Source organism: Lycorma delicatula, chromosome 3, assembly GCF_047948215.1.
Source record: "Lycorma delicatula isolate Av1 chromosome 3, ASM4794821v1, whole genome shotgun sequence".
NCBI classification, from domain to species: domain Eukaryota; kingdom Metazoa; phylum Arthropoda; class Insecta; order Hemiptera; family Fulgoridae; genus Lycorma; species Lycorma delicatula.
The window spans coordinates 91,920,199-91,939,397 of NC_134457.1; the positions used below are offsets into that span (position 1 = coordinate 91,920,199).

Consider the following 19,199-nt stretch of genomic DNA (forward strand, 5'->3'; position numbering starts at 1 on the left):
GTATTTATGTAATCACAACACATTAACCACATTCTAACCGATTCGTTCTCACCGAAGCAACTGAAGCAGGTTTTACACAGGTGCTCGACGTGATCATGATTTTTCTTAGTGGCGGGAGATCTAACTCCTCCCCTCCCTAACACTTAAACAACAAACGGACATTTTATACTTTTATAAGATAGTTTCAGCTTTATAAGAATACATTATTTTCACTAGACAATTGAACGCCATCTATAAAGAGTTACTCAAACTGTACAACTAAAAAAAGTACAAAATAGCAACTGCTGTCACCTACCGGCGTGTAGAAGAACTATTACATTTACTCGGAATCCTTTTTCACTGTTGCAAGGTTGCTTAAACGAACAGCTGTTTGTTAAGTTCCGTATTTTATTGCTGTGCAATGAAACCGTGCTTCAAAATTACAGTGTTGAATTGAAGGTATAATTGTATTCCTTGTTTTGTCTAGAGAGTGAACTAATGAAAATGGATTATAAAGTGGACTGGATATTTCCAGCTCTAAGGAAACCTTTGTATTTGTGGAATATTGCCAGTTCTTTTACTGTGGCTGCTGTGGGAATATTTAGTAAATTATTAATAGGTACGTTTTATTTGTGTTTTTCAATCAATTTATTTTACTGTAAATTTTTAAATATGGGTATTTTAAATTTTTGCATAATTTATAGGTAACTCTGTTGTTAATATATAAGAATTTGTGTTTCATCATCCTAACCTTTCCTAAGACGACTTAACCTAAGTGAAATAGTTATACGCACCATCATGTCCTCTCATTAGGTTAGGTCATTAACAACATTAGATTGTTAATGTTGTTAATTAATATTAATCACTTGTTTTTGTTTTTAATTCTCATATTTCGTTTAAATTTTTTTCATAATAATAGTGATTATTTTGTGACTGTAAAAACTGCAAATAGACTAGTATTACTTTTCATTATTTTCATAACTTTATTATTTTATTTAAACCATGAACCTAATTTTGTACTTTTTAATGTTTAACAAAAGAACAGAAGGTTAGTGTATTTGGTGTTGTGGAATATAAATATTTCTGATTCAGTTTATTATTTATGTTGTTCGTTTCCTGAGATGTTTATGAAAATCTAAATTAAGTTCAGTTCTATTATTACTCATGATACCCAAAACATACTGCTATATTAATAGCAGCATCTCTATAATTAAATTATTTATTTGGTTTTTATTCATTCTATTTTACCATATCTGATTAATTAATAATCCATAATTATTAATCTATATATGTATATTTATCTAAAATAAACCAGGTGTTGTTGTTATGAATAGAAGTATACCAACGTTTTAAACCTATATAAGCCATATTAAAAACTATTCCTTTCAGAATAAAATGTAATTTAGATAGTCACCATTGTATTCATAGTCTGTTATAGCAAATTGTTTGGTTAACAGTATATATATATATTTATAGTACAGTAATATTTAGATTATTCTTCATTTTCATAGTCCACATATGGATTTATGAACTTTTACACTATACTCTAGTTAATAATTCACTTCCCATAATAGGTTATGTTATCAAAGTTTTATCATCTGTTAGCAGTTAACTTCAGGTTATGAATATTATATTTATAATCCAAATTTAATTATATAATACCAGATTGTCTACAATTCACAATACCCCTTTAGATGTAAAGTTGTTTATTTTGTATTGTTTATAAAATGATTAGAATTAGGTTAATTTCAACTGTGTTGCAGTAGTTCTGTTGAAAAAAATTATGTTTATATATGTATATTGTCTTTAACCATTTTTGTTTTATTGTGTTGGTTTGTTTAATGGTTTATATACGTACAAGTACCATATAAATATATATGTATGATGCTACAAAAATCTGGTTTGGTTATCTTTGCTCTACTTGGTGCTTGAATTAAACATAGATTATGTACAGTTTTGAATTGGTGGTTTTTGTAAATCAATGTGAATTCTCGCCATAATTTAGTGCCAACCAAGTAACTCCGTGATCGGTTTTCTTCCATCTGTAAACAGAGCTAAAGCTTTATATGCAGTTAAATCCCATAATATTTATGGATAGCATTAAATTTACATTTAAAATTTAATGATAAATTGCCAATGCTGCCATTTTTGCAAATGTCAAATTTGTCTGGTTGATGTCTTTGAGTGGGAATTCAATATTTGACCTAAAAATGTTTTCACACACCTGAGAAGTATTTTGATTGAAATAGATTCTGTGATTTTCTAAAAATTCCCATCCCAAACTAGCAAATAGCACCTATAAAATCCTGTCTTCATTACAGTGCTTTGTAATTTGTGTGGTTTTATTTCAAACAAGTTCAAGCAGTGAATGTAGATCTGGAGGTTATAATGACATGGTAAGAAATCATCAACCCTCCTCATTATCCATCAGTTTAGTTTTACTAGAATTGCTAAGTTAGTGATACAGTTTTTATGTTTCTCATCAAAGTGTAACTTTTATTTTGCAAGGGTATTAATATAATTATCTTTATCTATATTATGCATTTATTGTTTAATTCCAGCTTCACTAGCAGGTGAACACTGCTGCAAAACATGGCCTACTTGTAGGTGACTAATATGTGATATCTAGTGAATATGCAATCTTTTCAGAGATCAGGTTCTGGAACAGAATCAGTCTCTCTCATTAGAGTAACTAACTATAGGCTTAACCAAATTTCAGCTTCCCTAGTCATATTTTGTATTGTAAGAAATGAGTTTTGTAGCATATGGAAAAAATGCAAGCCTGATTGGGATTTGAACCCAGAACGTTCTGGATGAAAGGCAGAGATTGCCACTCTGGTGTTGGAAGATAAACTATTTCTCTTTATTTACAAAATTTAATTGGTATTAAAGGTAGAATTTGAAAATTATAATACAGTTTAATTGACAGATTAATTACATCTTAAAATTGCTGAAAAGAGCAACAATATTGTAAATACAATAAAATCTTCGATTTTTCGTAGAAAATTTAATTTTAATTTCAAAACTGTAAAAATAAGAAAATAATTATTCATTAATTTATCAATGCAAAATACAAAAACATAATGAAAATAATACATAATAAAATATTCATTATCCTTGGCATAAATTAATTATACATCTTATTATTATGAACACAAAGTATAACGCCTATTACTGTAAATATTTACAAATAATTCAATCCATTAGGTGTATTTTAAATTTTCTCTAGTTTTCTTTCTTCTTATTGACCTTGTGTCTATTTTTTTATTCTGTGTATTTTATTTAGTTATTTATTATTCAGTCTATTATATGTGTTTATTTATTTACAGTAAATTTTATTTATTTATTATTTTACTATATACTTTTATACTACATAATACACCTGTAGAAATAGCAGCTACACCAGGCTGTTTTATATATATTGATTTTCTAAACCAATTGTAAAACAAATCTTTTTTTTATATATTTAAAATTTTTCTTTTTCAGTTCATTTATTTTTATCAAACTGAATAAAGTATTAGAGATGAGTCTCAGATGAAATAGTATTGACATGTAATGAGTTTAGTATACTACAAGTATTATGGATATTGCCTTTTGTAGCAGTAACCCATTATATTAGTATAAATTTCAATTCAGTACGATTAATTATTAATTACTGTGCATGATTTTTGTTATCTGTTTCATAACTTTTAAATGATAGTTTGTAGTAGGAAAATTTCTTCTTTTTTGGCACTTGAAACAAGAGAGCCATATTTGCCAGTAGACATTTCATTTTTAAGCTTGTTTATTTACCAGACAGGAAAGAGTCTGTCATCAGGTCCACAGAGAGAACTGCCTCCTGCCATATCACTCCAAGATTTATAAATTTTGATGCAATAAGAACCAAGCATCATCATGACAAATGCAGGATAATCATTTTTTTTAAAAACTATTTTATAAATATTGAATACTTCAACAACTTAGGGACTAATATATAAAAAATGTAAAGTGCAGAGAAGACAAGAAACTCCCTTGGAGCAATTGCTTAGCGAGTCAAAATGGTGTCGCTTTTAACAGGTTTTTCATGGTTTTTGAGAGGTTAAAACTTTTTTATTTTCCATAAAAATCTACAAAAATACTGCAAGTTGTGCAAATTTGAGATTTTTATCACCAGCCCTATCGGATTTATTTGAACCCAAAATTTGAATTTTTAAAAAAAATTAAGTTTTCAAAAATTCATAAAAATTTAGGCTTTAAGTATATCACCATTAATATTATTTATGGTAAAACTACTAACATATACCTACATTAAAAAAATAATCCAAAGTGTGGATGCCATCCCTGCCTCTTGAAAAAATTATTTCACTGTTTTTCATGTTCAACTTTATTGGTAATTTTCTTATAGAAAGAATATTTACCTTGAGAAAACATGAATAAATTGCTTTTCTTTCATCCTTCCAAGACCGATAGTGTTTTAGTTATGATTTTTTTCCGTAAACCCCCACAATCACAAAAATAGGTGTGGCAGTGTAACAAAAATGGCCACCACAGGTAAACTGCTTATATAAAAAATTAAAAAAAAAAAAATAGTTTTAAAGTCCTGAGACATGTAGGAAACAAGTGGATAAGTTTCAATTTTTTTTTCAATTGATCAAGCAACCACCCTTGAGTCACTTCAAATGGATTGACCCATTAGTGTCATTCTGAAAACATTCCTAATAAAAATTCAGTTAAACAATTTTTTTTTATAACTTGAATTCAGTATATAACTGTAATAGGTAGCATGTATTTTATGTTTCCTTCATGCTGTTACAAAATTAAAAAATACAATACAAAAACCTTCTTCTTAGCCATTTAACATGTTTGACTAACTTCTACAATGTAGTGTACTATCTGCTTCATAAAAATTACCATGTTCTAATCTGACTACCTACTATTAACTTGATGCTATTAAATATGTTGTACAAACTAGTTAATAACATTAAATTTATAAATAGTCCTGAAAGATACACATAGAGTTAAGACAGCACAATATAAAAGTGGAAACTTAGTTTTGCTATATCCCAATTAGGTTTGCTGTACGCCAATTATAATAATTTTATATTAACATTAACTAAAGTTAGTTAATGTTTATCTTAAAAAAGTACAAAACTATTATACCTAATTAAGTTGTTGTGGCTAAAGTTAGTAATTATTCAAACTAATAGACCCTTTCCACATTTCTTAGATAAGCTTATTATTATAGTAATAATATTTCAGCCACATCCTAGACGCTAGTAAACACCTGAGTAAAACTTGTTGAAAATAATATCCACTTTTTGTATATGAAATAGTTTTTATACTGATTTAGCCTTTGTAAATATTACAATTTCTGTTGTGTGTTCTGTTGGAGTGTTTTTGGTTTTTAGAACTTCTGGTACTTTTTTCTTAGATTAGTTATGTCACACTGCAATCATTATCTAGTATGTGTACGTCCTAGATTTTCTCAATGAATTATATGTGTTTTTTATTAATTAGTTTTTTTTAATTTTACATATTACTTAATGATTTTCTTAATATGTCTATCTAGTTTATATAGATGCTGCAGTAAATTAATAACAAATGTAATAAATATCTTTTTTTGTGGATTTTGAGCTCTGCATTAGTACATGTGCCATGGAGTATATTTTATATGTCTTGTTTAAATCCCAGTTGGATGTGGCTATACACTACAATAAAAAAAAGTCAACGTAAGTGGAATTGATGATGAAAAAGTTTGACTGTAAAACCAGCTTGAATGTACAACCTTTGCTCAAAAAATAATTTATATGGTGGGATGCCAATTATGCCAGACCAATTTTACAGATGTCCAACTGGACATCTGGTCTGCTTACATCCACAGTAGACAATTTAAAAAAAAATTATTACGCTGTTTAAAAAATCTGAAATTTCATTTAACTAAAGCTATGCTTTAACAGGAAATGTATTTTTATCAGTTTTTGTTTTTACAGAATTTTTTAATTGATTTTTTTTATAATTTCTATTGCATTTTTAGTTTTAAAGTATTTATTTAACTTTTTTTTTTTTAAATACATTTATTTTTTATATTTTGTGTTTATTACTGTGATACCCATTAAACATTAGCTTGATATTTCTAATACATATTATAAACCTTTTTTAATTTTCAATTTATCCAGATTTCTAGTTATCTGACCTTGCGAAGGTCAATCCAGAAAATCTGTATTCTAATGTTTGTATATATAAATATTCATATAATACTAATTACTAAATACTATAGACTACTATTTATTATATTACTAATAATATTAATTACATAAACTTGAATTTTCTGCATTATTAAACGTATATTTAAATTATTCAAATACTTGACACAATTATTATATTCAGAATTGTCATTTTATTCTTTACAGCTAGTTTATTTATTATTTTTACATGGTTATGTCAGTATTATTTCTTACTATTATTATTTTTATGCATTGCTGTGAACTATAACCATTATTTCTTTTTTTTTATTCATTAATTTTTTCTTTGTAATACTGCTCTAAATAAATAGTTTTCATGATTTCCCTTGAAAATTAGTTGAAAAATTTAGGTAAACATAAATATTTTTTATATAAAAAATACATGTATTCTTGCATTTCAGAGATCCTTAGGTCATGTTGAGCAGCAGTCTGTTTATTTTGTTTCTCTGTGCTATTTTTAGTTTTATCAAGATTCGGATTTCTCAGTTTTGCATTTCTTTTAAATGGTTTGATTTCCATGTGGACTATGTTTTATGTATACCCATTCATATCAAATAAAGCTAAGAATTATGGAATGAAACTTAAAAATAATTAAAACTATTAATAAAGTGTTATTACTTTTTAGGGCAGTTTAGAAAAACTTATTTTTTTATACATTAGTATAGTAATGAAGTAATCAGTATAGAGTTTTCCTTTGTTATGATTAGTGTAAGTTAAATGTATTTATATTAGATACTGTAACCAAAAATGTAGTGGGTGACCTGACATGATATATAAGTCAATTGGAATAGACATTCTGAAGATAAAGAATTTCATGCCAGTCTTACTGAGAAACATGGGAAGTAAAGTGCTTTCTCTGTTGGCTTCTTCACTGAGCCAAATTTATTGTTCTCATTAGCATGCCATGTCCACTAACACATGTTCAATTCAGTCAATGATGCCTTACTTTGCTATAAGGACTATTTATTGAACATCATTACTTGTTGACTTAATAATGCTGATCATGTGAATAGAATTCCAGTTAATGAATTTCATTGTCTAGAAAACAAAGTTTATGGATGTTTTATTATAATAAAAAAAGACAAGTTCTCATGAGATGATCAAATTGATCATCCTACTATGATTATGCCTACTTATACTGTATAAAATATATTCTCATCTCTTAGGGCTCCCTCAAAAAGTCAGAACAAATTTTTAAGACAGAAAAATGGGTAGATCATTATAAATCATACAAATCAACATTTAGAGCGGCCTCCATGTTACGAGTGGTAGTGTCTTGGCCTTTTAGCCAGAGGTTCTGGGTTCAAGTCACAGTCAGGTATGTCATTTTCATGTGCTACAAGATTGCCATTTCATGCCATCCTTTGAAGCAATACCAAGCTTCCAGGACTGCTTGGAGGCTAAAAAAAAAAATAATAGAAAACTCGATATTTAGAAAATAAAAAATATGTTAACTTATAATTGTGTTTATATTTATGAATGTGCGTTCTTTGCTGAAAAGAATGATTACTTTAACAATATATCCACCTTTACCAAACCAGACAATGGAACTGTTCTCATTTAACACACCACAAACATTGGTTTACAAGAAAGCCTTATTATGATTCCATTGAAATTTTTAATAAATTGCCGAACCATTTGAAAAATCTTACCAGCAATCCATCTAAAATACAATTAAAAAGATTCTCATTTATAGAAACAGCATTACTCTTCAATAAATGTTTAAATGATAGTAGAAAAAAAATTATTTAGTTGCATCTGCTCAGATTAATTTGAATTATTTTGTAGTAATTTTTTTTACATTTAATGTATTTATCTTAAAATTAGTTTACGTGTTTGTGTTTAAATAATTAATGTGAATTTTAATTATATCAATTTTTATCTTATCCGTTTTTATATTGATAATTTATGTTATAATGATGTAATATGTATAATGTATTATTATGTACCAATCAAAATAAAATACCTATTTACTCTCAGAGAAAGCAGCTGTGACTAGTTCGTCTTGTTTTTCATATTATTTACATAGGTCACAACCTTAAGCTGAGACAGCAGACAATATAAAAAAATTAATTTTCTGCATCTCTTCTCTTCTGAAACAATGGATTATAAACTGCCTTCCTTTCAGTAGGGGATATCAGATTTTATACAGTTAATCAAGATAAAAATTTTACCACAAATTGGTTTCTGTTGGAGTTATTTTTGAAAACAGTAATTTCTATATTTTTCTACTGGTTTATATATTCAAAATATACACACATTAAATTCAGATTTGTTGGATATAATTACTTTTTTGTTGAAATAAAATAAAATCATAAAAGTAATTAATTACAGTTGCTTTTATTGTTGTACTGTTTCAATGTACACAAAAAAAGAATATTAGACAGCAGGTAGAAATATCTTAGGTATGCTGTATGTGTAAAACTTATCAGTGAAAAAATATATAAACCCATTAAAATTGTTTTTATATAAGTAATACAACTTACAAAATTATTAAAATTCATGATTTATGAATCATGAAGTTAATTTTATTCCACTTTGTAAAGACAGATTAATGTAGTAGTTCTTTAATATGAATTGTTAATAGTAGTTCGTTAATTTTACTTGTATTAAATTTATTATATAGCCTGGTTAAATTGCAATATGATGTTAATTCACTTCATGTTTGTTTACTTTTATTAAAAAAAAGAAAGAGAAGATAACTAAACTATTCTGGTTTCAAATCTTCTTTAATGCGTTTAACAGGCTGCAAACATTGATAAAAATAATACTTTTATGTATTTATTATAAAAATTGATAAATTTGTTTATATATGATTGGTGTGATTTTTACATACTTTTATACTTTATAGTTTATTCCAAGATATTTGTAGTGCATAATAAGAAAATAAATTTTTATAAAATATATTTAGAAAAAATGTGTGTGTATTTGCAGTGACTCATAGTGGAAAATGCTAAGACAAAAAATTTTTGCTTTAGCAGGTTTCCATTTTAAAGAAGGGCTGTTTCATATAGTATATATATATATATATATATATATATATACACAATTAATACTATATATATATATAGTATTAATTGTTTAAATAACAACATAAATTTGTAACACAACAGATAATCAAATATCTCTGTATTACACTACGTACCAGTAACTAACTCAATATATTTGTTATCAATCTAATCAAAGATTATGTCAACACCTTTGTGATTCATGTGTATTCGTGTATGTCTTTGACCAGCAACAATATTTTCCTCTCACTTTACTACAATCATTGAGTCAAGTCATTGGCCTGCCAACTTCATACCATATAACATCAGATTGTGTTGATTTGAATCAACCACTTGATGCTTTCAAATTCAATTTTCCTCATTATTCTTGCCACTTGGAAAGCTGAGATTGAATAAAGTTATTTCTGAAGAGCAATTTACTCATGCACTTACAAACCACTTCCATACTCCATATTATTGGAATCATTCATTTACTGTTTTATATTTTTCTGTCCAAGCATTGGAAAATTATTGCATCTTTATTTTTTATTAACTCATTATATTCTCATTTTACCAGTTAAAATTTTTACACATTAAAATGATCTGTTATGTGGATAAATTATATTTATTATAACCCTTTAATATCAGGAAAATACTGATTTTGCTCAGGAAATTGTGCGTTTTATTATCAAAGATTTTTATTCCTGATTTGATCTAAGTAATGTATTAAGTAATAGCCAGAATATTTATAATTTTTTTATGTATATATATATATATATATATAAAATTTGTTGTATATGTTGTCACATATTAACTGTTCGTTCAGGATATTGAGAGATTGATAGCTGAAAATGTTTATATAATTACTATTTATTAGTGAAAGAACATAAGTAAAACAAGACAAATCAGAAATAATAATAAACAGTGATTTAAAATAATTGTTAGGATTTATTAATAGGTAGTTAAATATTGAAAACCAGAATTCAGTCCCATTGACAAAAGACAGTAGCATGATTGCTAATCTTAACACTTTTAAGAACTAGGCTTGTATTAACAACAATAGTACATTAAATAAGACTAGTATAAAGTTCTTTTACTGCAATTACCTTTTCTGTTCACAAATAAAACTACCCTATAGTTTATGAATGAATTTATTATGTTACCATTTTCACTGATTGTCTTAACAGTAACACACCAAACTATTTCTTGTTTTCATGTACTGGAATTACTTGTGTCATCACCTTAATCGCGTTAAACTTGTACACACTAGAGATATATTTCTCACTGACCTCCTTGCAGAATACTCTTGCTTCAAACTCCCATAATAACCTTTCACAGAACTCATTCTTAGTACTCTCCCGCAGAGTGATTATCAACTAGTCTTCCCCGGAGTATTTACACTCCTACCCTAACCAGACCCCACTTGAGCATGAGAACAGTCGACCGATCCCTTTCAGTTTCCCATGCATTCCTAACCTGGGTCCAGTAACTTCTCACAGAACATCTGTTTAGGTGTGTCAGCAAACAGTATTACAGAGAACGATTGTTAAAAGAACCTGTTAGCTTTATTGAAAGGGTTTCTTTTAACCCCTTTCTGGATTCCTCCCATTATTATATTTTCTACTACTTTCTTCTTAATTGGCAAGAATCCATTGCTCAGGTCCATTATATCGATCGTGTTACAATATATATGCAGGGTGTCTGAAAAAGACTGCAGGGTTTCAAGAACAAATATAGTTTTTATTTTTTAACACTCAATAGTGTTTTATGTGTAATCTTGAAGTGATACAATTAAGTTTTAATTTATACATTCTCCATCAGATAGCAGCTAAGTTATACTGTTGCAAAGCCAAACTTTTATGAGCTCAGATTTCAGTACCATGACATCACCACAAGAGAAAGCATGCTGCCCCTTTGCAGAAACAAAATCAAATACAAATGTTATATACCATTCTGTCGTATAAATTCTCCAAGTGACAAAGTCAAACATAAGTGGTGTTAACAGTTTTTGGAAACTGAAGGCGTTTTGAAAGGACACTCACTGGGTAGGCCAAAAACAAGTGCTAAAAACACAGAAAGAATTCAACTTTCTATCCAACTAAGTCCAAAAAATTCTATTTGTAGCATTAGTCATCAACTAACGATTTCTAAAAATACTGCCAATGATGTTTACAAACAATTGAAACTTCATGCTTAAACTGCAGCTACCCAATGAAATTATAACAATAAACCACAAAGAGTTGAAGTTGTAACAACCATGTTAAACTTAATTTCCATTAATGAAAACAACCTATAGTGCATTTTATTTTCTGATAAAGCAACCTTTTATCTTCATGGAGTCATGAATTGCCATAATTGTTGAATATGAGGCTCAGAAAATCCACTCTCCAAAATCAATGGAATTTGTCCACAACTGTCAAAAGTGAATGTATGGTGAGGTATTTGCATAATCAAATATTTCTGCCATTTTTTTTTCATGTGCAGATTATTACAGGTATTGGTACATAGACATGTTATAAAAGTTTCTGTTTCTGCAAATTAGAAATATGCAGAGCCTAATTTTCCAACCAGCTGGAATCTGTCTACATTATGCAGAAGGGACTGTGCTCTACAGCAAGTTCCCAGAAGGCTGGATAGGCGTAGAAGCTTGCATCATTTGATCACCACATAGTCCCAGTTTGATGTTGATAGATTTCTTCTTTTGGGATTTTGTAAAAGACATTGTATAACTAGAAAAAAATGCAGTTACTTGACCATGTGTATCAAAGAATAACAGCATTATAAGTGATTCCACAGACGTGTTCGCCAGAGTATGGAATGAGGTGAATAATCGATTTGATATCTGCAGGGCTGTAAATAGTGCTCATATTAAGTTACATTAAGTGTTAAAAATTACTATTTTGTACTTTCATACAATAAAACTCTTGTATTTGTGATTCTAAATGTAATAAACAATATCTAATCTAAAACCGCAGAGTTCTTTTTCAGATACCTGGTATATCTTTCATAAAAAGTATTATACATCAAAAATACATACATAAATAAAAAGGATTTCAACAATCATGTGACTTATTGAAAAATTTTGTACAGTCATGTTTTCCATTTGTGGCTTTTGAAAGATTTTTCTAAATTAAATTATTAAAACACAAATATAATATTAATATGATTAATAAATAGTATTGCAAATATCAAGCACAAGGAATGAAAACAGTAATGCTTGATTAATTACGCAAGTAGATATTACATTACATCTTTAGGCTGAAACGTGATCAGATTGACACAGTGACTACTAAACCTTGAATATGATAACCTTTATGAATCTATAAACAAAGGGTATTTTATTGCAAAGAATCATAAATAAAAATTGTTTAAATAAATAAACCCAACTTTTAAAAAATACACATTTAATCAAAACTTTTATTTTAATGTAAAATCAAAGATCTTTTGAAGAGTGAGACAATGAAATTATTTTTAAGTTACTGTTTTTAGTTATTTTTTTTATTTAAGTAACCACAGGTCTTTATCCTGTTAATTACTTACAATTAATTATTGTTAATGTTAATTATCACAGGTGATTATGATGAGGATAATAACTTCATATTAATAATATAGTGTAACTCAAGGACTTCACAAATTGAAAGCATTACAGAAATTTTTTAAGAATACTTAGAATTGATTGAGGTATCATTTGTAGCAAAACGTATCTACTTATATAATTTTTGCGTAAAACAAGTCACTTTTATTTGATTTTAGTAAAATTGTTGATTTGGAACAGCATGGCAAAGCAACAGGCCCACTTTTATTAATACACTTTTCCAGTAAATGTTTTTTTTATGAAATGCTGGACTGTTGTGTGGCAGTCTTCGCCATAGTTATTTACTAGCTGAACTAAACAGATGCCATTAATTGTTTGTGATAAAGGAATATATAGTATGACCTACTATAAAAATTCTGTGTGAGTTAAAATTTGATATGTCTTCCTAAAAATAGGCACATCAACCTCTGTTAACATTCTGAATAAACTTTTGTATAGGTTGGGTTCTAATTATTATTTTTTTTTTTTTTAATCACCCAGTCTTTAATAAAGCTTTCATAATCAGCAATATCAATATTATCTGCAGCTGGACTATAATGATATCTGAATAATTGTTCACAGTATACAATTGGAACTTTTATTGTGCAATTATGCAGTTATTACTTGCAAGTATTATGCATGTTTTCATTGAGAACCTTTTTTATTATTGAATATAATAATACAGTAATATAAATAATTTGATGAGGAATATCTTATAAAAAGTAAGTAAGTTTTTTCTCTTTAATATTCAGAAGTTATCATGAATTTTACTATTTAATTGAAGTATTTTTTTTTTTTTTTGAAATTTAATAGCCCATACACCTGATTGTTTGTCTGGTTTGCTTTTTATTATTGCTGTTGTTATTGTTATTTGTTACAGTTATTTTTTCTTTTGTCTACTAATAATACTTCTTATCAGAAGCATCCTGGTATTGCCTGATATCTTTCTTGGCAAACACCTTAATTTGTATTTGGAAAAGGAGAGGGGAATGTAACTGTTATTGTTATTACTATTATTAAATTAATAACAGAAATTTATTTAAAGTAATGCGCAATTTTACATAAATAAAACAAAGAATTATGATATGAATTTAAAAATAAAAAAGTTGTATTTTTCAATAAAAAATGGCTAATGTTACTGACTGCTTTTCATTCCTTATAGTTTTATAGTTGCAAAACATTATTGTAATATTTTTTTCGTCTAATGTTAAATTTTTTATGAAAGCATTACGTCATATAAGGTTGGGAATGGTGGTTGTTGCCAAGGTGTATGGCTTTCCAATTGGCCACACACAAGTATTGATATCCCAAATAATAATAAATATGTCTTAATCTTTGATAAATTTAAAAAAGTAATTGTACAAGCTGAAGCAATAGTTTACTGAAGGATCTCTAAAATTTAAAAAAGAAACATAGATTTACTCCATCAAGCTATTAAGAAATTAGTTTTCCCTTTGAAACAGAAGGCCTCTTTTAACCTGATGCTTTTGAGAGTTACAGGTTTACTAACAAAAGCATTGTAAGTGTAATGAACACAGAGAATCTATATACGTCTACTGATTTTGGCCAAAGTCATGTTGATGCCAATAATTTAATTTATACCATCAAACAACAACAAATGTAACTTCAAGAAATACAATCATTTTTCCAAATTTGTTTACTCATCTCATACCTATGGCTATTTTTTTTTTTAAAGGTGGAGGAATCACATTTACGGGCGCCTAAACAGTGTCGGGCTCACTAACAGACCAAGGGCGTACGTATACGTGCACACTACCAAATAAACCTCCACCCCTGGTTTCCCCCTTCCTGGAACTGCTTATAAAAACATTTCATCAGAAGAAGGAGGATTCACCCACACACAGTCATAACAAACCAACAGATGTCACATACCACACAAACAACACCACTGGAAGCAACATATACAGCATGTCAAATACAAACACCGACAACAACATCGCACAAGAACCCTGCAGAAAAGAGGACAAAGCTTCTAACATCCACAACACCCATGTGATACACACCCACACAGGATCAAGATAGAAATCTAAAATAGTCACACCACTTACCAGTGGCTACCATCAGACGCATGAGCAGAGTGTCCCTGGCCTCATTGCATCCAGGCGACCCCCACACGTACAGAGAACCCCCCCTAGGCACTCAGTCAAGAACCTGTCTGACCCCGCACCCTCCGGCGCCATTCTCCTCTGCGGGACTGTCCTGACGAATCTTTCCACAGTCTTCCACTGTGCCTCACCTTGTAATAGGATTCGTAGGGTATCTTCAGGGCAAAACATGTGTTCTCATCTCAGGTTGCCAAGCATCTCTCTACGCTCTATGGCGAATCGCAGGAACAGAAAGAATACATGTTGGGGAGGGGGAGTCTCTTCCACCTCGCACTCCAGACAATTTTCAGATAGGTCAAGCCTGAATCTATACAAATAAGACCTGAATCTCCCATGACCCACCAGGAATTGTGTTCAACTCAACACTCAACATGCCATAGATCCTCCAGCATCACCTTCTGATGTCCCTAATAAGGCGGTGGGTCCACCTACCCTTTGTGGCCCAGTCCCATCGCACCTGCCATGTTTGTGCGATCTCTTCTTCTAGTTCTTCAGCAGAGCGCTTCCTTTCCTCTAACGAGAGTGTTGTCAATTCCCTAGTTCTGCTTTGCTGCATTATCATCAAGTCTACAAGTGGGAATCCAGCAATCACCTTAACCGCCTCCCTGGACACTGTCCTATAGGCGGCCGCTACTCTGCCTAAAGGACAATGAAATTCAAGATTCGTTCCTTATGATTCATCTAAATATTACAACTTTTAAACAAATTATTCTCTAAATAAATAAATATGATTGTGTCATATTCCATATCAGTTGATGAGAAAAGATTGCTGACTACCCTCAAAATAGAGTGAAGGTATTAGAAAATGATTACATTAGCTTGATCTCCAGATTTTATTTAATTTTTATCTAATAAAATTGATCAGTTTAAGAAATTACAAACCTGTATTGTTAATAATAATGTAAATTTTGATACCATCGTTGATGAATTAGATCAGGAAAGTGTTTCTTACCTTTGCATCTGTACTCACAGACCCACAGGTGTGAGTTACTACATAGGATATATTTCTTATGGTCTACTTATTGTCTCAGATAGTCATTGAAGAAACCCATTATTGATAATCAGTTTTTTCTTCCAGAAGCAAAGAATGTAGTATTGCAGAAAATAATTGTCCAAAACCCACCTCGACTGTATGTCTAATTTTATTAATGCTGTTGTATTTCAAATATAAGAAACAGGGGTTTTTAGCTCAATTTATTGGTTTTCACTCCAGATTTCTCAAAAACTACTCCAGATACAGTTCTGGGAATTTTTCAAGTCAAAATCATAATAAATCACTAATTCTGCTCCTTAATTAACATCCTAAAAATTTCAGTATGACCTCATTTCACCAGGGTAGCTGAAATCAGCGTGAAATCTCTCGTTACCCATAACTCGCAAACGAAGCTTTTTAGGACATAACGTTTATACAAACTTTTTCCAGTATTTGTAGGAGTAAAATTAGTTAGTGTTGGGTACAAGGCACTCTGTACCCCCTGTTCTCACCGCTGGGGGTGGGAAATTGCCCTCAAATCTGGAGGAACTTGTTAAGGAAGTCAACGATATTAGAATGCAAAAGGCAACAGGAAACTATTGTATTAAAGATCCTGGTATTCTTATTCCTTCCATATGCCACAGTACTGACTTATTCAGTTAAATGTTCTGGAATTAGAATAGCTTCACATTCAGATCTTCGGGAGAAGCAACAAAAGAAGTTAATGGACTGATTGCCTACAAGAACTTGATTTTCTAAACTTTCTTACAGACTGTAAAGTTAGAGAATCTAAAAAGGGAAATGAAGATAAAAAATGGAACTCAGTGAAGTAAGGTGGGAAGATCAGGGTAAGATGAAGAGTGGAGAAGTTAGCATAATCTATTCTGGAAGAAAGAAAGGAAAAATGGAGTGGTAATAATTATGAGAAATAAAGTAGCAATATGGATGCAGAAAGTAGTTATGTAAATGATAGATTAATAGTGTTAAAGATTATTATGTTACCAAAAGATTTAGTTAAAAGTAGAATGGAAGACAGTGTGGTTAATTAAAGAATTATACTTGAAACAAACAACAGCTATTTAAGTAAGTTAAAAAAAAAATGACTGGGTGGGTCTAGGTCAAGATGTTTGGCAAGGATGCTGTCTCTCACCGACACTACTCAACATTTACATTGAAGATATTGTAAGAAATATATCAGAAGGAAAAGAAGAAGGAATAAGTATTGGAGGGCAAAAAATAGGATGTATAAGGTTTGCCGATGATGTGATGGCAATTCTAGCTGATGGCACCCACAGGCTTCAAAGATTGATAACGGTTCTGAAAGAAGAAATGAATGATTATGGAATAAAAATAAATATAGAAAAAACTAAATATTCATATATATATATGTATACTAGTTATGTAATCCTTATATAGTTGTAGTACACAATACAAGGAGACTAAGGAGAAGGCTTGGGACAGAAATAGAAGGAGACGGATGTGTTGTAAGAGACCTGCTGTCAGGCAAAACACCTGATGATAATGAAATATTGAGTAACGATATTTTTTAAACTTGTATTGACAGTTGTATTTGATGAAATTTTAGATTTCGCCAAAACATGTGATTCTATTTATAGATAAATGCTTTTCTAAAAGTTGCACCATCTGGGAATATGTAGCAGGGTGTTAGGTTGTTTCCATAATTAACTCGATAAAAGACGACTATTTTGTCCATTTTGGGAAATTGATAGTGAACTTGACCAAATATAGTATAAAGTGATTCAGAGTAGTACATTGATCATATTTTCCTTCTAATGTAATTAAATAATTTAAGTAAAATTACTATTCCAAATGCTAAATTGTATTTATATGCAGATGACATAGTTATGATTGTCAATTTATTTCATTCTCCTATTGAGACATAGTTTGCCAGTGCGCTGTGAAGGATTTGATTGTGGTTAATGGTAGGAAAACATATCATTGTTGAACATGGATAAAACAAAATATATAAAAATAAACAATGAAGTGGAAGAATTTTTTATAAAAAATTGAACATGGAAGTGAGATTAAATTTTTAGGTATTATTATTGATAATCAGTTAATATGGTCAGCTCATGTGAAATATGTAAAAATATGAAAAAATTAATCAAATTATGACCCAAAACATGAAAATTTTCTTGTAACAGATTATCTTAATGTAATCCATAGATGGCCTAAATGAAAGAAAAAAGTTTTAATAAATAATAACTTTTAAAAACAATAAGTTACCTTAAATTATGTCATTATCATATCCTCAAATTAGTAGGTGCCTGAAATTAATCTATTAACAGAGAATTTATAACATATGCTTCTAAGATGAAAAAGAACTGGCCACTAGTTGTGATTCTTCACAGAGTAAATCTAATTATTGCTGTGTAAGCTTTAACAGCTAATAGTGGCATTAGCATATTTCCTGATGGCAATACATACAAAATCTATAAATCATAATATAATTAAATTATGTAGTACATTTGTCATTGAGTTTTTTTTATAGCTTGGATTAGTGCATTATTATGAAGACTATATGAAAGTAATGCATTCAGAAATCTTTTTTTGCTGAGATTGGGTATACATATGGGACAAAGGATGACTAGTTGACCTTGACCTTTTGTTATTTTATGTTAGAAGAAGAAAAATCTGCAAAACACCTGGCAGCCCATACTACTGGGTGTGTGGGGTTTCCTGCCAAAGCAGAAACCCACTAAAAACCCTCCCATTGTCACAACGTGGTGACAGAAAGAACCCTAAGGTATGGCATCGCCTCTGCAGGAGTTCACTTTGACCTAGTGCCTCCCTATGGTCATTTATGTACAAGTGTAAAGTGATTAAGAGTACCAATATGCCCGCTGAATAAAATTGGGAAATTCACTTCCCAATTATGAAATTCCACTTTCAGTTAGGAACTTTAGAAACAATTCATTTCACCTGATTCCAGCTAAAATTTAATTTTGTTTTGCTATATACAGTGTGTGTGTGTGTGTGTGTGCGCGCGCGCGCGCACGTGTTATGAATGAAAGATACATAAGATGTTTCAGAAAGATTTGAATGAATATGCATGATAAAGAGTCACCACCTGTGAACCGTCAATTATTACCAATAACTTAAAGAAGAGTTCTGATGAGATAAAACAAATTTATTGTCATCATCTTAGATTTGCAACTGATTTATTTCTGCTGTTTCTAAAAACATCAGAAATGTTAAATTCAAATTGAATTTTAGGTGGTAGGCAATAGCTTTCAAGCAGTAGTTAAATAGACCAGCAATAAACAGGTACGATGAGACTATTTTGAAACTGTGAGGGCTGTGATAAATACCACTTCA

General features: G+C 29.6%; 1 protein-coding gene across 1 annotated transcript in view; it reads left to right on the forward strand.

Annotated features, from left to right (window-relative positions):
* Positions 1–315: 315 nt before the first annotated feature.
* The window catches only part of Taz (tafazzin, phospholipid-lysophospholipid transacylase), a 49,204-nt gene continuing 30,320 nt past the window's right edge, over positions 316–19,199 (forward strand). Inside the window, exon 1 of the mRNA XM_075360186.1 lies at positions 316–598. Within this exon, the coding sequence (XP_075216301.1) occupies positions 478–598 (121 nt within the window). The 5' untranslated portion in view covers positions 316–477. The remainder of the gene's footprint in view (positions 599–19,199) is intronic.